Below are 26060 nucleotides of genomic sequence, written 5' to 3'. Positions count from 1 at the left end.
AATACATGGCTATTCTTCACAGATCTCTAATGTTCTTCCCTGATGCAGGGCTCTGGATCTCTTTAGTGTTTACTTTATTTTTATAATTCTGCATTGTTTTTAACTATATATTCAGGCATACCCTTATATTCAGACTAATATACATATACCCACAGAATCCTACTCTAAGTAAACACCCAAGAAGACATATACCTAACATGATCAGGAGAGAAAGAGAGGGAATTCATTCCATTTATAAACAATTATGTTTATAAACCATTAAGGACACTCAGCATCTAACTACTATCGACCATAACCTAACCATTAGAATAGATCCATGTTAAGAGTTTACTGTACATTTTGAGTTATTTTCCCTCCATTGTAGTCTACCCCTGCCAACAACAGAAACTAGATGACATGACCAGGTGACATCAGCTCTCAATACTTGTGATGGACAAATTAAGGATCTATGATGACTGACATGCTCCTCTGTCACCATGACCTAAAAGCAACTGTGCTTAACACAAGATCTGCTTTTGTATGAGTGGGGCAGAAAAATAGAGAGAGAGAGAGAGAGTTGGGAGTCTCAGTGTACCAAATGCGAATGATTAGTCTGTAATGCAATGCTGGCATTAATTTTTAAGAAAGGTAGTAAGCAGCTCACTAGAATGTAGTATCAAGACAAATGTCACTTTAGGATCCAGAGCTAAATGTGAATCAGCAGCAAACTCTCTGTCTGTCTGATGAGCTGCTCATTGACCTTGCCTTATACCCACCAATTAAGGCTTCCTGTTAGCCCTGAGCAATCTTCAAACACACTTAATGAAACAGTTACACATGTAAGAAATTTAAGCCCAAATCTGAGATGGTAACACTAATTTTCTAATAGCGAGGGTGTGATGCTCTCCCCTGTGCCCCCGGGGGTTGGTCCAGAAACTCATAACAAACATTCTCCCGGAGAGCATAGTTATTACCACCCACCAGTGTGCAGAACGACTGTGCCCCAGGGCACAGCATTATCTGCAACTTCCCCCAAAGTTTATCCCAAAGTTACTGCATACCGGAATTTGTGTTTTATAAATAAATTTTTAAAAAGGGGGGGGCCCGTAAGATCTTCACGTCTTGATTTGTTCATAATAAAGCCATTTCACAGCCCAGGAGTATTGCCGTGAGGACGTATCGTGTGGTAGCCCCTCACCCCCAGCCTGCCGGAGCGTGTGCCGGTGAAACCTGGGAGTCTGTCTTACCTGTAATCTGACTCTGTCCTTGTGGATTAAAAGGACTTGGTGCAGAGTTCAGGGAGGGCCGTGGGTTCTGAGGCGGGACACCTACTCTCATACTGGGATGAGGAATGCGCCCTAAATCACTGAGGCGGTCAGAGAACAAACTAGGTTTAGAGTCATCAAGCTTCTGTCTGTGCCCTGGAAACAGCAAATCATAAAATAAAAGCATATTAATTAGCTGAACAATCGACCATACTAAATAGATATGTGAACATACATACTGGGGGTTTACAAGCCAAGGGATCATCAATACTGATATCTACAATGAAATGTCTCTATAATGCCTTCCGTTTCAAGCGGCTTTATAAGCATCATCTGGTGGCAAGCGTTCCTACTCCTGGTCTACAAATGGAGAGCTGAGGGTCCCAGAGGATGACCTGGATTCTAGCATCAGCAGCGAAGGCAGGACGCTGGAACTCAGGAGAGACTCTCTGCGAGCCTCCCCGACCCTCTTGGTGATGATGGGGAAAGTGGTTGTGGACTGGGGTGTGTTTGCTTGTTTCATGAAGGAACTTCCCCGTAGTTCAGAGAGTCTGTGCATGTCGCACATCCTCTCCCAAAACTGGGGCAGAAACAAAGGCAAACACATTTGTCAAAGGGCAATTTCCAAGATGACCATACGCGACTTTTCTTTTTTTATGTTACAACTATACCTCACCATGACTCTTCTCCAAAAAATTAAAACTCAAACCTAGAACTCCTTTAAGAGGATCAAATGGAAGTAGAGGCAAGGAAACTCAAATTCACAAGAGGAATCTGGATATTTTGTGAGATCCCAAAATGTAAAAGCATATGATAAGCTAGGCTAAATCACAGAATGCTTTTTGACTTCAAATTTAGTACTATGATTCTGTATAAGAAACTGAAAAATAGTCTTTGGGTTCCCATTTGAATGTGAAAAGCCATCATTTAAAAAAAAAAAAAAAAGCTTTGTCTCTCTTCTAGTTTGTTCAAGTCTAAAATCTAAGGAAATTCTAGATATTAAAGAAATACGCAAATTAATATAACTAAGGTTCTAAGGCTTCTTGAAAATCATGAACTCCTTCTCAGCAAGTCTTGGTGCAAGTATAACAGAAAACCTCAGAATCTTGGTGCTACGTAAGTTCAGTGCACATCTGTGGAGTGGCCCAGTAGTGGACGAGCACGATAATGCCTCATACGTGAATGGAAATACACTATAGATTCCTTCTTCCATATTCTGTGCCAGAAGGAGGCCCTAGTATGTTACCCCAGTATACTGTAATTGAAACCGGAGCTGATCCAAAGAAGAGCCATTAAGGGGCGGGTGGGTGGTCCAGTGAGTTAAGCCTCTGACTCCTGACTTTGGCTCAGGTCATTATCTCAGGGTCATGAGATGGAGCCCCACATTGGGTTCTGTGCTGGGCAGGGAGTCTACTTGAGACTCCCTCTTTCCCTCTCCCTCTACCCCCTCCCCCCACCTCTCACTCGTGCTCCTTCTCTCTCTCTCTCTAAAAAAAAAGGAAAAGGGGGGGGGGGAGCCATTAAGAGAATGACTGGAATCAGGGCGCCTGGGTGGCTCAGTGGGTTAAGCCGCTGCCTTCAGCTCGGGTCATGATCTCAGGGTCCTGGGATAGAGTCCCTCATCGGGCTCTCTGCTCAGCAGGGAGCCTGTTTCCTCCTCTCTCTCTCTCTCTCTCTCTGCCTGCCTCTCTGCCTACTTGTGATCTCTCTCTGTCAAATAAAAAAATAAAATCTTAAAAAAAAAAAAGATAATGACTGGAATCAGAATCTGCACTTTGAAGAAAAACCGAGGGAATCAGGATTATTATCCATAAAAGAAAAAAATACCCAAAAGGAGGATTGTTAAGAGCCTTCAAGACTGAGGGCAACAAGACCACCTCATCTTCCTCTTGATAGAGGACAAGAGGAATCTATGAGGAGAGGGTTAAGGTGAACATGAGAATTTCCCAGCTATAAGCTGTCTTCATAAGACAAATTCCTTATTTTATTTGCCCCAAAATGTATTTTCCTATCTCCTTTTTCATTGCCTACCCAGCCCAAAGAAAACAGACAGGAAGCCAAGGCCTGGTAATATGAGTGTAGCTGTCTCTGCAGCCAAACATGTTCCAAATAGGCCCATTAACTGAAATGCACCCACCACCCTATTTCCTGCCAGCGTCAGTTTGGGCATCTGCTGGAATGAGGGATGGAGGCCAGGAGAAAAAGTGATCAGGGAAAGTCATTGTTTTTTATGCTGTTTTCCCTGTTGTTTAGGACTCCTTATCCAGATTATGAATAGATTTTAGAACTCTACAGGGCCTTTAGAGATTACCCCAAACAGCCCCCACACCCCAGTGAGCAAGGCGCCCACAGAGTCACTACAGCCTGTGAAGGTCAAACAACTAGTCTGTGGTCTTCAGCCATTGGCCAGCCCAGACTGGATGGTATACGGTTCCTGTCCAATCTGACCAAGCTTCCCACTCATCACGAGGCACCATCAATGCTGGTGTTCTTGCTTTATCTTCCCTCCCTCTCACGGCTGCCATGGAAATCAGACAATCTCCCCCACCGACACACAGACCCACCTAAGAACTAAGCCCAGTGTGGTACCAAGGCCGGTATTTCAACACAAGCTGAAGCAGCAGTGAGAATTCCATGACAAAGCTAATAGCTCACCCATTACCCTACACAAACTCCCATCAATGCGTCTTGCTCGATCTAACCAGTTTCACAATTAAGGAATTATATAGTACTTCTCACAGTTAGATCCATGGATTCTGTTACACACACACACACACGAAAGTATTGGTGTGGTATTGCTACAACTATAAACGTTAACAAGAGAGCTTATGGAATTGTCCCTGGAAGTTATTTTTTTTAATAGGGCCGTATTTTTGGAATGGCAGATTCCCTGAGGGCTAAAGAGAGGGCTACAAGATCTTGCCTGGTTCCTTTAAACACTGGGACTTTATGTGGGCTACGGGTCACAAGAAAACTTCAGAAAGTCTCGCCTTTGCTCTCTACAGCCTTTTTCCTGGGTTTTCCTGGAGACCATATAAGATATGAGCTCGGTGTGTGGATGGGTGAGTCCACTTCTTATTTCCTCTGAGCCCAGGGCTTCAGGAATGCCACAAGAGGCTGTAGGTGAGGTTAAAGGACCTGAAGCAGCGCTGAGAAGTATGAAAAATGGAAAAGCAGGTGAAATTTTAAAAGTTTCAGTGACCTTATGGAAATTACCTTCAAACGCTAGCTACCGAGTATATCCAGACACCTGGCATAATCCAGGAGATATCATTCTGTGGCTGCATACACCAAACAAAAGTATGCATTTCTCCTTGTAGATGTCTGCCCCCTCAGAACTACCACCAGAACCACAACAAAATTCTTACAGCACAAGGAAGAACAAAAGCCAAACAGGCTCTTCATCTTTCAACCATGACAAACACCGCTACCACTAAACCACATCAGGGCTAGCACGAGAATGACGGGCTGGAAGAAGACGCCCTCCAATCCTCCACACTCAAGGAGTCCCGTAAGAAATCGAAAGCATGGAAGACTAGGGCACACTGAATTAAATCAAAGACAGGGGATTCTGCCGCGGTACAGGGAGAACTGAACATCAGCCAAAGGGCCAAAGAGGGCATCTTCCAAACAGGAGGAAGGTATAAAGAATGGGAAACTTTCTCCCTTGGGCAGTGGTTCTTCCACCCAAGCTGGGTAAGAAAATCCTCCAGCGAGCTTTGTTAAATATAATTTCCCCGAAGGACAATCATTTAAGCAAATGCTTAATTGCTCGCTTGCTTTCTAAAGAAGCCTCACTCTAACTCTTCAGCATTGTTGCAAGTCATTTAGAATCAGAGCACTGAAAAGGACAATAGAAATCATTTATACTGCACTTTGGACCACTGTACTTCTTTTATGAATAAGGACCCTAAATCCCTGAGAGAAGTGACTTGCCCGAAATCACACAGTTGGTGACAGGACTAGAACTCAAGGTTTCCAGTTCCTGGTCCCAGGCTCTTTTCCCTCCAACTGCCAACCAGCTTATTTCAGAGTATAACACTGCAGCACCACGAGAAATCATGGTCAAAAGTGAATTTAAAATGGAAGGAAAAAAAAGTAATTTTCAGAAACAATTTCTTTCAAAAAGGCTGAATATGCCTTTTGTTGCAATAAACTCAGGGGCAGGAGAACTCATGATCCAAAGGTCACAGCATTTGCACATCCTTAGAGCAAAGATGTTGAGGAACAGTTGGGTCCCCAAGCAAGAGTGCTGCTGATTGTCTCCTCCCTCCCCCAACCCCTGCAGCCCTGGTAGTGAAAGGGGCCCATACTCACAAAAGCTAGTTGGGAATACTGCCGTTAGGATTGCTGCTTAAAAGATCACACATCTGAAAGGGGTATGTGAAGACCTGGAAACTGTGCTGTATGAACTATGAAAACAAACTTGCTTCTGGGATGGGACTCATTTTGCCCATTTTTATAAAAGTCGACTGAGAACTGGAAATCTTTGAGGGCCCCCCAGGCAGACAGTCATACTTTATGCCCTGTACTCACAGCTGATCAGCTATCTTCCCCCAAAAGGAAAGATGGACTCCTGAAGGACACCCAAAAGTGCCTCCAAAAGACTGCGCCTTTCAAACACAAGGCCACCTCAACAAGGCACATCACACCAGGCCCACTCTTGTGGGGCGCAAGCGGGTCATTTCATGGATCACTAGGGCATGATGTTGGGCATCTCGCCTTTTTACACTGGTATTCTAAGTCAATTTTAAGTTCTAACTTCTCTTATTGGATATCTACTTTCATTCTGGGTATCATGATAACACCGTAAAAGAAATAAGTCAAGGGGTGCCTGGGTGGCTCAGTCAGTTAAACTGCTGCCTTCAGTTCAGGTGATGATCCCAGGGTGCTGAGATCGAGCCCCACATTGGGCTTCCTGCTCAGTGGGGAGCCTGCTTCTCCCTCTCCTTCTGCCTGCTGCTCCCCTACTTGTGTTCTCTATCTCTCTGTCAAATAAATAAATAAAATTTTAAAGAAAGAAAGAAAGAAAGAATGAAAGAAAAAGAGAGAAGGCAAAAAGGCAGATGTGCAAGGGACCCTCAATCAGGAACCAGGACCACATCTACATCTGGATCTGTTAGTCCAGCCCACGTGTGCCTGTGCGGGGCATCTGTCCATGTGTAAGTCTCCCCAGGCACTGCAAGGAGGAGAGAGACTTCTTTAAGAAAATATCCTTCTAGGGACAAACCATAAAAGACTCTTAATCTCACAAAACAAACTTGAGGGTTGCCGGGGGGAGACGGCAGGAGAAGGGGGTTATGGACATTGGGGAGGGTATGTGCTATGGTGAGTGCTGTGAAATGTGTAAGCCTGATGATTCACAGACTTGTACCCCTGGGGCTAATAATACATTATATGTTAATAAAAAATTAAAAATTAAAAAAAAAAAAGATAATGTCCTTCTCCGCCAGCAGTTCACTGCTTAGTAGGTAAGAAAGACAAACCATTAAGTATAACTTGAGAAGGTTGTGATGAGGGCAATCACTAAAATGCTTATGTTTGGGGATCCATTGAGGAAATACGAGTACAGACTACTTTAAAATATTAAGGAAGTGGTGCTTTTTGTGACTACATAAGAATATACCCTTATTTTTTAGAAAAACTAACCAATATATACAGGGGGTAAGTGTCTTGATGACTGCCATTTGCTTTAAAACCTTTCAGCAGAATATCAGATGAAGCAAATGTGGAAAAATGTTACTAGTTATAAAATAAGGTGATGGGTATATGGGATTTTATTAAATATAATCTCTTAATATATTTGAAATTTTTCATAATTAAAGAAAACTTTTTAAAAAATAAAACCAATAAATGGTTCTGGGAAGAACAGGAGAGTCAATGGTATTGACTAAAAGCAAAGAGGAAGCTCTCACTGATGAAATCATTGTGTCCTAGAAGGTCAAGTAGGATTTTCATAAGCCGAGAAGAAAGGAGGAAAGCTAGCTGGAGGACGAATGACAGAAATATGATAATAAAGATCTTGTGAGAGAAGATAGTGTGGAACATGTAGGTGATAACAATCTCAACAGAAGCCCGCTATTCTTCAAATAGTTTGACGCCTCTAGTTTCTCAACCGCGCTTTAGTTCTCTTCAACTCTGCAATCTGGATGGGAACCTGCCCTTTTAAGACAGATCTCTGTATCCTCTAACAAAACGGTCCTTTGGCAGGCCAAGAGCCTCCTCTGCCAGGCACTCAGGCTCCCCCCGGAAGGACGGGGCAACCGGGGAGGTATTAGCTAATTTTGCTGTCAGCAAGTGTGCGAGAGGAGGAGACCTGATCTTGTTACTCGAGGGCTCAAACCCCAGGAGATGCCCACTTCAGATGTTCTGACCATGATCCTTGGAGTAAAAAAAGCAAGAGAACAACAGAGCTGGGACTCCGCAGCAGGTCTGGAAAACCAACAAAAACAAAGCCGTGGTTCCAATCTCTCTACCCTGAAAGTGACCCATGAAGGAGAGTGTGCAGGGAGGGGCATAGGAACAGGGTGACGAATTTTCAAGTCCTAGTTCTATTCCAAATGAAATTACTTGGAATTCTACTACTAAGGAGGAGCCTTAGTTCTTCTCAGTGAACTCGGATTACATGGTTTCCAGCAAAAGCAACATGACAGGGTCGAGGTTACACAGACTCAAGAGAGGTCTTAGGGGAGCTGGGCGAAGTTGGGATCCAAATACTTTGTAACCATCGAGGCTCCAGATGGAAAACCCTGATTTTCTGCATTCCTATGTACATGTGAAAATGGAAATACTACTAAGAAAAGTGAAACTCCTCTCTGTTTACATTCAGATGACTACCTTTCACTGGTGGTTTGTCAAAGTCTAAAAAGCAAAGGCCTATACTCTTATGACACTTGTAATGTCTCATTAAGCCCTCTGCCCCTCCCTGACACACCCCTGCCCCCAGTACAAACAGTTCCAACCAGCTTCTCCTCAAATTTCCTTATTTGTGTTAATATCACTACTTTCTAATCTCCTTATTTGTTATTTCCTTATTTCTGTTAATATCACTACTTTCTAATCTCTGAGGCTCAAAATCCAGCCCAAGTATACCATTGCTGCCTCCCTTTCCTGGACCCCAGCATCTGGGTAAGGCCATTCCTAGTTTCTGCAAGAGGGGGCCCCCACTTTCCAGTCCCACCAGAACTTGTGGCTAATCCACCAGAGAAGCAAGCTGGAGTAAACAAAAGGACACCCACAAGTTGTATAGTCGACCACGGGAAGAGATTTAATGGAAATCTCTGGGCCTGCTGAAAATTTCCAAAATTTCTAACGTCTTTTCAATCCCTACATCCTAACATTATTCACCTGCTCAAAACCTCTCAACTGTCTAACACTGTCTATTGAATTAAACAGAGTTCCCTGAGCCCAGAAGGGAAAGCAAAGATTTGGAAAGACTCGGAAAATAGGTTCTGAACACATGTCACCACTCTCGTTTCCAGTGGCTACAACTGTACTTCTCCCCACCTAGGCTCTACTCACACTGGACTACCCATGGCTCTTCAAAGAGCCTTTCCCCAAACTGTCTCCCCCAGCTCAGAATAACCTCACCCCATCATCTCCATTTGGCCATCACACTGTTCTAGTCTTTTCTGTCTCTAGGGCCTCCATGATCCCTCTGGTTTCCATGTGAGCAAGCCGAAAACAGCTATGACTGTTTTTTGTCTACTACATGTGGTTATACTTAAGTGTAGTAGGCATTCAGTAAGCATTAACTGACTCTGAATTGATATAAAATATTTATACAAAATTTCAAACCCTATTATCTTGGAGTCTTCTGGACTTGACTAGGGACCCTTTGAGGATGGGTGTCATGTCTCATGTCTAGCACCTAACGTGGGGCCTCGGTACAAAGAAGGCCTGCAACAAATACTTACTGAATTAAAAAATAAGAACACTGGTAAATTTAGAATTACCTCTCCTTTTAGCCAGTAAAAGAAAGGAGAGGAGGAAAAAAAAAAAAAAAAAAAAAGAGAGAGAGCTAGTCATTGGGAAACATTTCCCACAGTAAAATTGATGAGTCTCTAATCTTTGCTGGGAAAGGCTGCTGAGTCATCTTTTTGCTAAGAGTATGCTGTCTGGTTCAGGTCAAAAACTATTTCTGGACTAGAACAGTAAAATGAACTAAGAAATTGCCTTCCTGCTTCAGAAGCCTCTAGCCCCTCTGAGCCACTAGGAGTGAGCAGCCAAGCGACAGGACATGTGTATGGGGGCCCCAGAGCTCACAAAAGACAGCTCGTGAGAGGAGACAGCCCTAGAGCCATGTTAGTGTGTGGCTTCAGACAGAGGACCACAGATCATAAACAAATCTCCTTCCAGGAGATTCTTCTCTGATGGCATTTCAAAAATGAACTAACAGAGCTTCTCTCTAAGGGCCCTTCTTAATATATAAACCAATTTCTGAAGGAAAAAAAAAAAAAAACCTCCTAATCACTTCCACATAGCTTCAAGAGCTCCCTTTCAGCCCTTGAACAGAGTCAGACATGTAAAATTCAAAGTTTAACAAGGAAGAGGAGAGGAAGAACAATTTCACCCAAGAGAGGACTGAAGCCTTCCAGTCTCTCGGGTAAAAACATAATTATGGGAAGAAAAAACATAATCTACTCAAGAGACATAATTACATAGTTAAGCCATAGACTCCATAGAAATATTCTAGGAACTCCAGTTCACAGAAAAAAAAAAATGTTAAAAACTGAATTTGCTTTCTTTTAATAATGAAAGGCGCCAGTTTAGGTCAGTGAGTAAAAAGTTCACTCTCCCAAACTTATTTTTTAAATGCAACTAGATGCATGAGAGAGATCACTGAAGGACAGCCTCTTTCAAAATCTAGGCTCCTAAAGGCTCAAGAATTCAAGATCTTTCAATAAATATACTAATGAAAGAACTGTGAAATATTAACATGCATGTATAGTAACTGTGAGTTCCTTTATAAAACTTTTGGATTTCAGGCTGTGGCAAATCATGACCATCAAAGACTGAAGGGGAGATCAGGCTCTGCCGGTATCAGTCACACATCAGGGGATAGCTTCTAAAAAACATATGCTTAGAGTGTAATCCTTTTTCTTGAAATAATGGACTCAAAAAGCTTGAGACATCTAAAGAAAAAGAAACTCACGGGAGGCAAGAAGGGGAAAAAAAAAAAGGCTTAAAAAACTTTAAAGAAAGACCAGATGAAAGTATAATGGAAACACACAAGGGGAGATGTACTAGTTTTTGCAAGCAGGGGGAAAAAGAGCTCCCAGAGAACCTGGCTGACTTTACCGTAGCCCCGCTTCCAGGTCCTAAAACATCCCTCATCTGCTTGGCCCCTCAACCTCCAGATTCTCTGGCCCAGAACAGTTCCCTTCCTGCTATCCCTGACTTCTTCCCCCCTGTCATTTCCAAGGGATGCTCTTTCCTCTTTATTCTCATTTCAAAGCAAGATTACATGAATGAGACTTTTTCAGAGCTGGGGGAGAATAGGGATTTCTAGACCATGTTCTTCATTCTAGAAAAGTAACCGATATCCAGAAAAAGTCCTGTGACTTGTTTGAAATCGTGGAGGTAGGCAGTGACACTGGAAGCCAGTCCCCTGACAGGCAGCAGCCCTCCTGTTCATACAAGGAAAGGAAAGGAGAGGCGGTAAAGGCTGAGAAAAAGGGGCCCAGAAAGAACAGAATAAGAAAAAGCAGAGAAGGAGCACCTGGGTGACTCAGTCGTTAAGCACCGGCCTTTGGTTCAGGTTCTGAACCCAGCGTCCTGGGATGGAGCCCTGTATCGGGCTCCCTGCTCAGCAGGAAGCCTGCTTCTCCCTCTCCCATTCCCCTTGCTTGTGTTCCCTCTCTCTCAAATAAATAAATAAAAATTTATAAAAGGAGACAGAAAGAAAGAAAAAGCTGAGAAGCTTACTTCTGAGAATTCATTACATTATACCTGATCTTTCCAACTCCGTTTTATCTCCATGCCTCCTGTCCTCCGACTAATCACAACCCAACATCCACAACCATCCTGGGCCATCTGAAACTGCATCTCTCCCTTCAGTTTCTGGGAAATGAACAAAAGATCTCTTTCTCTATGTTTACACTTACCCCCCCCACCCCAAACTCAATAAAACTTGTTTTACTTCTGAAAACATTTCCTTTGCCTTCTTTTACTCTAAGATACTTCACACACCCATCAGTTTTGCACCACTAGCATTTGTAGAGACCCCACTGAGAGATGCAAAGATTTTTTTAATGGTAACGTTTTAAGCAATGGAAATGGTAGTTTCCACAGCTGAACAAAAAGCATCACTGTTTATTTGCCAATAATCGGCTAAACATGGATGGCATTATTCTTCAAAGAGGCCAGTGACAACCAGCCTACAGACCATCACGCAATTCCTGGATCCTGACTGAATGTCCTTAGCATGCGATCATCCCTCTTTCTCTTTCATTATTATGGTACTGGATATACGTTATGTAACCTCATGTGTGTCTGAAGCAGAGAAAGAAAACGGTACATAAAAGTAACTGAAAAGTGTGAAGGGCTCGTCTCTCGACACACACCAAGACGGAAGGAGAACATCGTTTTCCATTTTCCCAGCTCCGGAACAGGAAGAAAATGTTAAAAAGTAATAACCCGGGAAAAATTCAGCCAGTTCCCGCAGCCCCGTCTTGCTGTGCTGAATGGCAGTGAAGATCATAGAGGAAATAAAAAGAAAAAGACAGAAAAAGAAAGGGCTGGGGGGGGCGGGATTTTCTTGCTTCAACTGGACCCAGTCCAGCTGGCAAAAAGAGGTGGTTTTCTTAACGCTTGCAAAACCTGATTACTTTTTTAAAGGAATGAAGAAGAAGGAGATGTAAACACAGCCATTAAACCAGATTTAAGGTACTTAGCTTTAATCTAGTCTAAGACCTCTCTGATTGTCTGCTGTTCTGCAGTTCTCGGCTCACTAGACATTAATATGGGCAAGTCAGGGTCTTCTGAGCAACGACGGCTGTCAGCGGAGCTCTGTGGTTACCCTCTCAGGTCAGGCATGGAAGGAACGGTGGCTTAAGCAATAATGGAAGGATGTCTGTTGTGTGCCGTGTCTGTCAGAAGTCTGTTTTACTACATTAAAGGGCTATTGTGTTTATATCTACACAACGGGACTTAAACAGATTGTTTAAACACGATTAAACAGGAGATGTCTTTGAAACAAGCCCCCTAACAAAATTCAGATGGGTAAGGAACTGAAAAATGCCATTGACTATATATATATATATATATATATATATATATATATTTTTTTTTTTTTTAAAGATTATTTCTAAGTTGCAAGGGAAACATGATATAAACTCCAAAAAGAAACAATTGACGAGTTAAATGCAAAGGACGCCCCTCCTACCCCAGCACCGTTTCCCAACGGCATAGCGTTCACCCACCTGTCCGCCCACCCCTCCTTAAGGCTCCCACACCACTTACTAGAGTCTTGATAGACAGATAATTGCTTTCCTCACCTGAGGGACATGAAAGGAGTCTATTGTGTTAATCCTGGTATTCTTCTCTTCTGTGAACTCTGAATAAGGAACTGAGAACTCTACCTCTTCATTCCAAAACTCCTGGAGTTCACTCACACTCAGGTCTGCTAAAGTGTTCTTACATTCCAGGCTGTCACAGAAGGTGCCAAGTATTTTGAGTAGGATCAAGTTATTGTTATATAAAAGGGAATCGAAAGGACTGCTAAATGGAGTTGAGAGATAGCAAGTTTTAACCTTTTTTCTCAGACACAGATGAGAAAAATGCATTCTTTTGAATCCAAAGGAAGTGGGTTGGTGCCCATTTCCAGGCTTTCTCACAACCCTCCCTCAAGGGAAGAACACTATGGAGACGCTAGCTCCAGAGTCCAGACTTCAGGGGATGAAAATAAAACGTTTTCTGTTTTTCAAAAGCAAGTGTGGTGTTAAGTTTGAAGGAGCTCTGTCTGGCAGCTTCATGCTGAATTATTTAATCAATGACAGTTTGGCGAATGCTCTTCTTTTGTCCGTGTGAGATATATGAAGTGTTGACTTTTCCTCATATACGTGTACACTGGTATCTCCATCATATATCTCCATCCATCTCTATCTAGCTATAACTGTGCAGAGAAGGAGAGGAGCACTGGTAGAAATAAAGGTAGAAGGTAGAAGTAGAAGTAAAGCACTGTAAAAATGCTTTACACTCTGTTTACACCATCACACCACTACGGAACACACCTTTCCTTGCAACCTGGTGTTCTTCCGAATCAGCCTAATGAGATGCCTTTGTTGCCGGTTGGTTATTTTGTTTTGTTTTGTATTCAAAATGGCACATGATCAGGAATCTAGGACACTCACTGGGAAAGAAGTAATGCACTCTGAAAGGGGACATAACCAATAAAAACACAGCATCTCTGATTCTTTCTCATCAGGGTTTTATCCCTTTCACGGACTTTTCACTGAGAATATTCACAGAAAGGATATCATTTCTGCTCCCAGGATAGGCTCTTCCCAAGAGTTAACTGGCCTAAATGGCTCAAAAAAAATCCTACTGACAACCAGGGACACTGAACACTAAAACACTGTCAGAGAGAACTGATGATTGCCCCACAGGGAGTAAGAAAAATACTGCATGTCTACATCAGGAGGCGTGGGTTCTGCCTCTGATGGTTAAGTTGTGAACTTCTCTGGTACAGAATCTTCTCGTCTGTGAAATAACAGACTACCTAACTTCCAGTTCCAAGAACCGATGATGCTATGGGTGTCTCACCTGTCACTATGGGCTACACACACACCTAGACACACACACAATTAGTGAACTTATTTAAAAAGTTCACTAAAAGATCCAGCCAGTATGTGACTAAATAGGAGAATCCTGTATCTAAATCCAGCCCTGACTACACAAGCAGAAAACCTGCAGTCTGTTCCCAGCTTTGCTGCTAATTTGGTTGCGGAGCTGTGGGCAAATAATCTATCATCTCTGTAACTCAACTTCCTCATCTGTCAAATGAGGATCAAAGTATGTGCATCACAGGAATATCACCCCGACAGAATTTAACTGATAGAGGTGAGAACATCCCACACAGGTAAAACCACTACACAAATATGCCATCTATGTATCAATTAAAATTTTCTGTGTGCCCTGAACTGTGCTACACTGGGGGGCTCACGACATACTGGGAGAGGCATCGTGTAAGCAAATCACTGCAGCAACGTGATAAACACCATAATCAAAGTCTAACAGGCAAAGGGGAACCAAAGAATAAATGCTTAACTTCCAAGGGTGGTCAGAAAGGGCTAATAGAAGAGATGGCATTCAAGGATAAGTAGAACTCAATCAAGCAAATGTGGAAGAAAAAGACATTCCAAGCAGAAGGAACAGGAAGTGCAAAGACAAAAAGATTAAAAAAGTGTGGAGTGAAACAGTTTGGCTGGAGCTCAGCCACGACGGCATGGGTGGGAGGTAGGTGGGCAGATCAGATGCCAAAAGGTCTTGTCCACCATACCACACGGTCTGAACTTCACCCCGGAAGTCCCGGGGGACCTCGGTGGTATTTGCAGCACCCTGTGCCATGAGCTGATTTACAGTTTAGGAGGACCACTCTACTTGAATGGGAAAACAGATCGAGAAGGGAGTACCATTAGAGACATGGAGCTGGAGAAGAAATGGCTTTTGTGTTACAGGCCAGGAGATGACACGGAGAGGGGCAACCAAGAGAAAGCGGTGCTAATGGGTACAAGAGAATGCGGGTGAGACGCACGGCACAGACACAGAGGACAGTATAACAGAACGATCGGATGGAGAGAGGAGGAGTCTCAGGTCTCTGGTTCGGCCACCTAGGTATACTGTGGGGCCCTCAAAACTGGTAAAACCCAAGGGGATCCCTATCTGAGGAGAGAAGTTTGGTGGAAGTGGAGGTGGGGAACCCCAGATATTGTGAGTATGATCCACGGGCGCTTCAGTTTGAAGCGCCCGTGGGCCATACTCAGCCCTTTCTAGGCCAAGTCCCCAGTAGGACTGTGGCTCTGTACTTAAACTTGCACACATCAGCAAATAAGCAAAATCTGCTGTGGTCTAAATATGACACTGGAGTTGCCAAAATTAGAGCCAACCTGAAAGATGCAGGAGAGCAGAGGAAAACAGGGATCAAGAGCAAAACTCTCTACCATTAACGGCCTTTCCCAGCATATCTTCTGAGAAAGGCTCCTTCCTGATCCCCAGGGAGCCGCATATGAGAGTGCTTCTTGTCGTGCCATTGGCGCTCCAGAGAGATAGGGAGATAAAATAAAACAAACACAGTCCCTCATCTCCGCCCTCCTCCTTTCTGTGCTCACTCCCATTGTCCATCAGAAAGTAACAAGCCCTGAAAGAATCCATACAGAGATAGAAAAAAAAGAATCCATCTGTTATGGATGGAGATATGGCAAGGGTCCAAGGCAAACAGCGTGAGTGATATCACTTATAAAACAGCAACCTGACTAATAAACGCCCATAAATGGACTTTGGGGGTGGGGGGAAGGAAAGTCTCAGCCACCACATTGGCCTGAAGGTTTTTAGACCTCTTCCTTTTCCCTCCATGAAAGCTGCACTCCAGAAGTTGCTAAAATCTAACACAATTTAGAATTATGATTAAAGAAATACGAACGTCACCTCTACTGGTTTGATTTCTCCACTTAACTTGTATTCATTCAAAATTAGGCCCTTAGCTATTCTTTTCATTTTACATAACAGTTTACAGTATAAATTTTTATTCCTTAATCCTAACCTGAACACAAACTTCAATATACATTTAAGAAGTTAATTCAATTATCTGATCTACTTTATTCTACTGAATTACATGCAACTCAGTATCTACAACATGCAAAAATATTATCCCATTGGTACTAGTACAGGTTCAGCAGAAGTCGTCAACAACTATAGAACTAAATTAAATACAAAATCTAAAAAAAAAAAAAAAAAGGAAAGACAGGATTGTTAGTGTACTAGAGAAGCAGCACTGGAACTTAGCCCCTACTGCGGCAAAGGCTCCAGATTAATAGAGAACAGAGCAGACAACAGTTAAAGCTGAAGGAGAAAGCTGAAGAAAGCTGCCAAATATGAAGACATCAAGAAGGTGGTGAAGCAGGCATCAGAGGGCCCCCTTAAGGGCATCCTGGGGTATACTGAGGACCAGGTTGTCTCCTGCGACTTCAACAGTGACACCCACTCCTCTACCTTCGATGCTGGGGCTGGCATTGCTCTCAATGACCACTTTGTCAAGCTCATTTCCTGGTATGACAATGAATTTGGCTACAGCAACCGGGTGGTGGACCTTATGGTCCACATGGCCTCCAAGGAATAAGAGCCCCCTGAACCACCAGCCCCAGCCAGAGCAAGAGGAAGAAAGAGGCCCTCAGCTGCTGGGGAATCCCTGCCCCAACTTATCCCCTAAAACACTGAAAATCTCCCAACCTCCACTGTTTCCATCCCAGACCCCCTGAAGAAGGGGAGGGGCTTGGGGAGCCCTACCTTGTCATGTACCATCAATAAAGTTTTGACTAACACTTCCATCAGCTGACCTGCAAAGAGGCCAAGGTCAAGGAGGAGGGCTGGGAGGTCTTTTTATGACAAAAATAAAAGAAACTCAGCATTAGTCTCCTGGAAGTCACCATCTGTCCACCTAGAACTTAATATTCAAGAATTTCCGCCAGTAAGTTGAATTACTGATAACTCAAGGTTCAGCTCAAGTACTTTCACTTCAATAAAATCTTCCTTCCAAACCCCTAGACAGAAGTAAAACTGCTTCTGAACTTCCATGTTACTTTGGCTCTGCCACCTTCTTGGGCCCTTTCTCATTTTCTATCACGTCTGTCACATGGTCCTAGTCATTGAGAGGCAAGACTGGGCCTCTCCCTGAGCCATTCATGTGACTAAGTCCAGCTAAATTCCTACGGCCCTTTGAACGCACAATCGGTAGGTGCCCAGTACGAGTTCATGGGATAAATATGAGTGAGTCCAGAATGCAGGTCAGTGGTTGACAGAATCCATACACCAGCAGCCTGTCCACCTAGTAAAAACCAGTTCTCATGATAAAAACACCTAAGGCAACCGAAAAACCTTCTAACCTTTCAGTCACAGCTCTCTTGCCCTCTTGTTCTCCAGTCTGAAATGAACTGCAAGACTTAATACCTAGTAAGTTCTCGCTAGGACTATGGCACTCAAGGAGACACTTGAACTTCCTAGCTTTAGGCACAGTCAGAGTAAGCGCTACAGAGCCTGATCCTTTTCAAAGCTGATTTAAAAAAATGAACAAAATCAACTTCTGCTTAGAGTCCCTCTACAAAAAAGATTAATAAACCAGACCGCAAACCGCCCCCCAAAAAGTGAGATGCGTAATGAATCATCACAATGTACACACCGTATTGTCTTCTTAAGTATTTAAACACACAGAAAAACTTAAATATATATAGAAATGTATATATTATATATGAACATAAAACTATTGTGGGTGTTACTTAATATATTTACCTAGTTTAGCTCTTCCCAAAATGTTCCCTAGCCGCTGGTGTGCACACTGCATTCCCTCACTTTACCTCTCACTCTGACACAGCTCTCTCTGGGCCACACGAGTACCATGACAAGCAGGTACAAAAATTTTCTAGCCACTGAATCTGCAAGGAGGTCCTGGGAAGACAAAATATAATTATCCTAACCTCAAGATGTGTTTCCAGTGTTGACAAATCACATGTTTCACTGAATTAAAAGTCCTTTTTCTCTTAAGAACCAAATCCCTTGGCCCAGCTAATAATTCACTGCGTGTACACCTGAGGTGGCCCGCCTCTTCCCAAGCACCTTGTACCTGTTGACCACGGTGGCATTCATGAAAAAGGCAAGAAAACATCTGACTTTCATAACAACATTGGAAGAAGAAAACTTGCCATTCATTCTTAAACATATGTGACTCCTTTCAAGAACTCCTGACTCAAAATTTCAGAGGGAAGTGGCCCTGTAATAACGTCTCTTCTGAGAATAGTGCCATATGGTTTTAACAGAGGTTTATTTCCTGAACCCAACGAGGGCTGCTGATTCTCAATCCAACGAAAATAATTATGCAGACAATTTCACTCTATTACTTGCAGTGAAACCCATTCTGTGTGGTCCACACATGCCCACTGACACCTTCAAAGAGACATTAAGCCATTTTTATGTACCATACCCTTAATGGGTGGAATGCAAGGTAAATTTCCTTGAAGATTAGCACCTGTCGTCATGTATAAGGCACCCCTACTTTGACTACCACATGTTAATTCTCAGAGTGGGTCAAGAGGAGAGAGATGAACAGACTTCCACGTTGAGTAACAACTAATTACCAGCCAGATATTAGGGAAAACACACACATACACACACACATACGCACACCAAGAACCAGAAATACTGCATCTCCCAAAGTCAACAGCACTGCTGGGAAATTATTTCAGACACAATTGGCAGGTAGGAGGACTGGGGGAGGGGAGGATGGCGGGGGGGAGGGTAACGAGAACCACTCCCTTGCGTAATTTTAACAACATTCAACTGCTAACCTTAAAATAATCAGGAGAATAGGAAAATAAAATCCCTTCAGTGCAAAAGCTGAACACAAATACTGTAAAAATAAAGATTTAAACCAAAGAATACAACCATTAAATAGTGCTTTCAAAGAAGACCACCCTTTAAGTCTAAGAATATTCCCTATGAACAGAGTACGCCAACCCACACCAGGTTGCCCCTAAACCTGAATTTTATTATAGCAGTTGGCTACGAATTGAACTAACTCTCCCTTTTCAGACTTTGAAAGATTGCGGAGTTTGAAAATAAACCCAATGAAAATGACTTTTTAATTTTGCCAGCGCACTTGGCATGTTGCAGAAGGATCCTTGCCCTCCCGTAAGATCTGTGCCTTCCAATGCCTACCCACGTCTCTTAGAATCAGTGAGAGAAGCAACCCCCCAGAAAAGAGCCAAGCCTCTCTAGATGGACATCTAGAGGAATTGCACAAAATCAAAGTAAATCCACAGATATTCTTTAAGAGAGACAGACAGACTTCAGGGAAAGCAGCGTCCAGGCCCCCAAGGTCAGAGCAGGAACCAGATACACAGCAGCTCAGCATTAGCCACAAGGCAGGCCCAAAGGCTGTTCCAGGACTGTTTTCTTTAGACTGCCTGAAAGTCTTGCCAAGAAACAGACGGATGCTGCTGAAACAATCTCTTCCCCAGCCGGGCATCTGGGTTCTATGACAGGCAGTCCTGCTCCCGTGTGTGTGGCCCATAGAACATAGCAAAACCTTGGGAGGGAGTACTTGGCAGAATAGGAGAAAACCCAAGGATGGTCTTTTTGTGTGTGTGTGGGGGGGGGGGGTTGGAGAATCTAATTCCAACATCATGCACATTGGATTAAAACCTTGCCTCTCTTGCTGATACCTTGGACCTGAATTCGGTTTCTCACTTTCCCTCTTTGTTTCTGTGTATGTACTTACTGATTGGCCAGAGAAATGTCTCTGCTCACTTTCGTTCCCAGGAACACTTTTACATCTCATTTTTTGCACCAGCCAACACTAAGGCATTTTTGTTTCTAACAATCCAGGGGAATGTTTGAATAAAAAACAAACTGGAAATCTTGAAATTTCTTAAAAACAGAAACAACTGGAAACTGCTTAGCCATGCATGAGAACTATGTTGCCAAGCAGGTTCTGGTTGAACTTTGTTTGATTAAAAAAATAATTCTACTTCCCATCATTTATCAGATTGATTCTCTTAAAACATTAGCAAGTACCAGAGTTTTACTTCGACAGTGTACTGCTAAAACAGTAAAATGGGAAGAGAGCTCTATTAAATAAAGAAAAACAGCCGCTACTCTGTGCCCTTCAAAGGAAAAAGTCAGCTCAATGAGAAAAGGAGGGTTAACCTGAAAAATTAACTGTCAACAGACCTAGCTTCCAATCTCAACAGAATAATAGGATATCATCTTCTCAACAATTCTATTCAATTTAAATAGCTTTGAAGATGCCTGGGGTGAGGAGTATGGGTATTGCTTGAGTTCTGCAGAGGGGAAAAAAAAAGGGCACAAAACATAAGCTCTGCGTTTTAGGAATTTAAAAACAGAACAATTCCGATTTATATCCTTAAACATCACCTGAACACTTAGCATTTTGAACCAAAGCTATCCATACCCTTTACGGCCAGGAATTCCTCTGGTGTGGAACTGCTTTTTGATGTTACAAACCTGGTGAAGCCCATGAGTGAGAATTACTCCACCACGTTTTTTTAAAAGTTGAGACATTTTTGTTCAAAAGAATCGGAAGACCCGGTCATCTCCTTCCCGACTCTCCACCCTACAGTGTCCCTGCATGTTAACATGGCTCCTGGTTAGATTTTCTATTATCCTTGGCTTCAATGGGCAAAACTAAATAGCCATACCATTTTAATGACCACAATACCATTATTATGGGGTTTTTTGGGTTACAGCTCAATTTGTGGAACCTGAATTCACAAAGTCTATAAAAATAACCCTAGGACAAGGTGGTAGAAGGAGTGAGTTAAAATGAATCTGTTTACTTTTTTATGGAAACATTTTGCCTTCCCCAATGCCACAGTACCTGCCAGAGTCTCATGCTAACAGGGTTGGAAGCGTGTCTTCAAAGAGGTGAATTACAGGGGCGCCTGGGTGGCTCAGTGGGTTAAGCAACTGCCTCCGGCTCAGGTCATGATCCCAAGGTCCTGGGATCGAGTCCCACATCGGGCTCCCTGCTCAGTAAGGAGCCTGCTCCCCCCTCTCCCTCTGCTGCTCTGCCTGCTTGTGTTCTCCTGCTCTCTCTGTCAAATAAATAATAAAAATCTTTAAAAACAAAACCAAACAAAAGGCAGTGAACTATAAAAGGAATCTGGCCTGCAAGTGGGACGTTAAAATGCCCAACCTCCGTGCTACTGAAGGCACGGTTTCTGAGCCTCAAGGTAAACTCACAGTGATCAAGAAGAGTTTGGGGTACCAAAGAAGGACATTCTGATCAAAGGGCAATCTTGGACTCAGAAGGAGGGCCGGGGTCCACAGTGACCTCATCCCCCAAACCCGTGGTCCTCTGTCCGTATCACTCACCTGACACTTATCATACACTTTTCTGTCGCCTCTGGAAGGTATTTCTAAACTCCCCAGCTCTAGTAAAATCTCTGAAGGCAGAGCACATCTTTGTACCCCATTATCTGTCTCTCAAACTACAAGAAAAGCTGGTTTTTAATTGACGGATTTGTCCCAAAGTCTGGGCTTTTTTCTATCAAGTTGGGGTCTGGGCAAGGCTCAAATGCATCTGAGGAAAGAGATGGAAAGAAAAGGAATGAAAATTAATAGTGTCATTTGGCCATATCGCTTTCCTGGATCACTTTACACGGTCTCCACATTCAAAGACAAATACTTCCTACTTGAAAAAAGTCCAGAAGCCCAGAGCCGTTAAGCATCCCATCATCCTAAACAGTAACAATACTTTGTCGATGAGCACCCACAACTTGACTAATTATCGGATGCATGAAAACGCGACCATCCAAACTACACATCGCCACTGTGCTGCGGTTGGATTGACAGAAAGAGTAATACCTACTTCTCCAGTGGCAATGGCTGTACGCAGTAGCTTCAATGTGTTTTTCATTGTGGAAGGGGTCTGATTTCTTTCATACGGATGTCGTTAGGAGGCTGAGGACTGGTGATGGAGTTAAGATGACAGAAAATGAAGCCATGGAAGAGGAGACGGCACAAACGCTTCATGCTACTCTAGTTAGAGATGAAAGGTGGGTGGAGGGATCCCTGGGCTTTCCTACAGCTCGTGTCACTGGGGAGAGATGCTCTCGAATGGAGTATAAAGAGTAAACGTTGCAAGCCCTCAGTTCTTGGAAACTGTGCTCACTCTTCAGACTGGATGTGTTAGAAACCAATCTTGAGGGAATTACCCAGAGCGGTTTTGAGGTTTTCGCATAAAGGAGGAAAACAGGAAAATTGCGAAGGCATCCTGATTAACTTCAAAAGGTGATTTTATCTCTACGTTACAGAACTGAATGAAAAAAGAGGCATTTTAACCACATTTATCCACATGTCCTCTACAGTGTTTGAAGGCTAGCTTAATTTTGTTCCAAACTTCTGTTACGGGTAGAGAATACACAAAATAAATATATAGAGACCAAGCCTAGAGACCCATAGACTTTTTAATGTGCTTTTCTGATATGAATTTGTATTATCAGAAGTATACAACTAGAAGATAAACTATAAATATCACTTTACATGTTAAAATCAAGCTTCCCCCTTGTTTTTCTCTACAAATATTCTTTAAAAGCTACCCATTTGTTCACAAATAAACATCCAATAGGCACTTTGCTAGAAACACTGAGGAAGGAATAGAACCTCCCATTATATATGGGCTGTATTCTCAAGGATCTTACAAGGTGATAACTACCGTAAAACGATGTGTCTCCAGAACTTTCAAGTAGAACAACCAGAGTGCTGCAAGATTTTAGACTGGCAGACACCCCTCCTGATGGAAATCATCATGAAGTAGGTACCACTTGAGCTTCAGAGGTGGCTAAGATTTCCAGAGATGGAAATGGAAGACACAATTTGCAAGCAAAAGCACAGCGTGAAAACATCTATGGGATTCAGCAAGAACGATGAGAACAGTTTGGCTTGAGCCGTGGTTCTCAAGACAGATGACACCAGCGGCGGAGGAGGTTTCAGAAACTCCTGGAGGTGGTTTTGACTGTCCCATGACTGTAGGTACAGAGGGTGAGCAGAGGCTAAGGATGCTAGGTGCCCTGCAATGCCTGGGACAGTCCCACAAAGTTTCTCCACGTCCAGAAAAGTTTCTCCACGTCCCTCATGACTTTTGGCTTGCGAGAATTCTACCACTCAACCACCCATGCTCCTTATGACTTTTGGAAAACCCACTGGACACTCAAGTAGATGAAAAAAATCTGGTTATAATTATTGGAGCCTAGAACCAAAGCTCTATTATTTGTTAAATATAAACAAAGGTTTCTCTCTATGGTTTTAAAATGATGGATCTTAGGCTGCCTGGGTGGCTCAGTCGGTTAAACAACTGCCTTCAGCTCAGGTCATGATCCCAGGGTCCTGGGATGGAATCCCACATCCAGCTCCCTGGTCAGTGGGGAGCCTGCTTCTCTCTCTGCCTCTGCTCCTCTCCCTGCTTGGGCTCTCTCTCTGCTGAATATATAAATAAAATCTTTAAAAAATAATAATAATAAAAATAAAATGTTGAATCTTCTAGGAATAAAACTACCTAGAAATCAAAAAAGCCTACTTTGTTCTGCTAGGAATTTTTGCAAGAGTTTTTCGAGAATTCAGAAAATTTTCACCAACACTAATGTCACTTTTGGTATCAAGCCACTAACACACGTCCGCATCAAGCCCGATTTATCACCATCACATTCAAGATGATTCTGCACTGTCCACGCAGCTGGCTAGTTCATTAAGTTTTCTAGGACATTCTTCTCTGAGTATTTAGACATTAAAATAAATTAACACAACAATATTATTTGTAATTAAGTTCCTTTATTTTCCTTTATGCTACTTCATGGCAATATACTGATCTTTTGGAAGTTATACAGACAAATAGAGAAAACCAATGATTTCACTTCAGGGTCATAAGGGACAATTATTGGGTATTTGTTATTAAAGGTGAGGTTGGCTCCAACACATCTGTGACATTACTAGAATGTGTGTAGAAAAGCAGTTGGAGATGTAAAGATAAGATGGAGCCAAGGGATGGTGGGCTTACAGAAGCCACCTGAAAAGCCCGCAAGGGGCTGGGAGGCACATAGGGATATAGTACCCTGCGATATGAGGTCTGCATGTTAACCTGATCAAAGCTCAGCCTCAGGAAGACGGAACAGCAGCTGTGTAAAGAGAACTTTAAGGAGGAAGGTATTGCTGGCTGGAAGAAGAGTTAGTAATCCCCGCTCGTGGCTAGATCCCTATATACTAAGGTGAGGAAGGGATAGCTTTTATAGAGATTAAAGATCAAAGATCAAAAGTGTTTTGTGCTACTAGTTTTAGGGTTAAGGAAGATGAGGAAATTGAAGATGGTGGGGCTTAAAGATAACGATCTGGGAGCTATTCATTAAACCAGGGCGATTGTCCATGCGATGGTGCCTTGCACAAGCAAGCAAGGACACAGAGAGAGAGGAAATCCAAGTTCAGAACTTATGGTGATGTCCACTTGTAGGAAGCAAGTGGAGGTTTAGAAGATAAAGCAAAAGAGAAAGAGGAGCAGTCAGACAGGCAGAAGGAGATCAGACTATGATACGGCAGAAGCCAGGGACAGAGGGAGAGGAGAGTGTCTACAGGCTTATTGCTGCTGAGGGGTCGAGGGCACCCAAGGGAGATGACGAGCGAACTTCAAGACAGCAGACTCGGTCAGGCTGGGGAGCGGAAGCCAGACTGCGAGGAGTTGGGAGTGAGTGGGTGTGAGGAAGTGGAGATGACACGTCTACACGACTCTTTCAAGAAGTTTGGTGGTTAGGAAGAAGAGAAATAAGATATCAGCTCAAAGGAGTAGTAAAGAAAAAAGAACATCTTAGGACAGCAAGTCTGTCGAAATAAACAACAAAACTTGCCAGGGACTGTTGGCCAATAGTCTATCTCATAAATGAATGGAGCCCCAGGGGTCTCTGTGACAATGTGAAGATTCTGTGATGAGCCACTCAGATGTACAAATTATATTGGTAGGGAAATAAAGCACCCTAAAGCACCTGTTTCATGAAAACAGGCTTTAATGAGGGAAAACAATAAACTGCCCAGTCCTACCAGGCTCCTATTATAAACTACAAGGTTTCACCTGGGGGACTCACCAAGCCCTTCCATTAAGAGGTATCAGAGCCAGACCAGTCCCCCTACCTGGGGCACAGATGACCATGCTACACAACCACCCAGGAGATACTACAGACTGGCAAGGGCTCGGCTCCAGCATCAGTGTCTTTGTCCTTTGCATTTAAATTGGGAGCATCCCAGCATCTATATCACAGGGCTGTCATGCATATTCTAAATGCAAGGTATTAGTATCCATATTCTTGGGATCTCCACATTATAGTTATTGCTGCAATTTCCCAGGTAAGGACCTGAGGCCTAGGGAAATGGCAGGGCTTTCCTATATTGCTACAGACACAGAAAAGAAGGCAAATTTGACAGCTAACAAAACCGTGACCACATCAACTAGGCCAGGCTGATTCTTTATGGACTAAGTAGTCTGTACCAGCTCAGATTAAGTAAGTACTGATGCTCGTTGTACAAGGTTAAGTGTGGTTCTAAAATTAGAGTCCTTTAAGAATAAGAGTCAGGTGCCTGGGTGGCTCAGTGGTTTAAGCCTCTACCTTCGGCTCAGGTCATGGTCTCAGGGTCCTGGGTTCAAGCCCAGCATTGGACTCTTTGCTCAGCAGAGAGCCTGCTTCCCCTTCTCTCCCTGCCTGCTTCTCTGCCTACTTGTGATCGATCTCTCTCTCTCCCTCTCAAAATCTTAAAAAAAAAAAAAAAAAAGAATAAGACTCTTGTGACCAGTAATATTTATCTGTTGCTGAGTATGTCATGTAAAACCTGAAAATATATAATTAACCACGAAAAGCTACTATTTCAGAAGAATGGATTAAACGCTGTCCTGTTTCCACTCCACTACCTTCTTTGGGTCCCTGAACTCTTGCCCTCCTGACCCACCAGGCTGTGGGCAGAGAAGGGCATCTGGGATCTGGTGCCAGGGAGGAGCCCAATGGGCTGGGCAGTGGGCCCACCAGAAGGTGTCACAGACATCTGACCTGTGTG

At 43.2% G+C, this 26060-nt stretch overlaps 1 protein-coding gene across 7 annotated transcripts in view; it reads right to left on the bottom strand.

Annotated features, from left to right (window-relative positions):
• RUNX2 (RUNX family transcription factor 2) overlaps positions 1-26060 on the bottom strand; it is a 224174-nt gene that overhangs the window by 156697 nt on the left and 41417 nt on the right. For 5 of the 7 annotated variants that reach the window (XM_045071039.1, XM_045071046.1, XM_045071040.1 and 2 more), the window contains exon 4: positions 1227-1400. The exons of the other annotated variants lie outside the window; for them this stretch is intronic. In XM_045071039.1, the coding sequence (XP_044926974.1) occupies positions 1227-1400 (174 nt within the window). The remainder of the gene's footprint in view (positions 1-1226; positions 1401-26060) is intronic. 7 annotated transcript variants of the gene reach the window in all.

Source organism: Mustela putorius, unplaced genomic scaffold (assembly GCF_011764305.1).
Source record: "Mustela putorius furo isolate JIRA1106 unplaced genomic scaffold, ASM1176430v1.1 tig00003983_pilon_pilon_pilon, whole genome shotgun sequence".
Classification (NCBI taxonomy): domain Eukaryota; kingdom Metazoa; phylum Chordata; class Mammalia; order Carnivora; family Mustelidae; genus Mustela; species Mustela putorius.
Note: the sequence above shows the minus strand (reverse complement) of the source record. Positions and strands in the feature narration are given on the sequence as shown.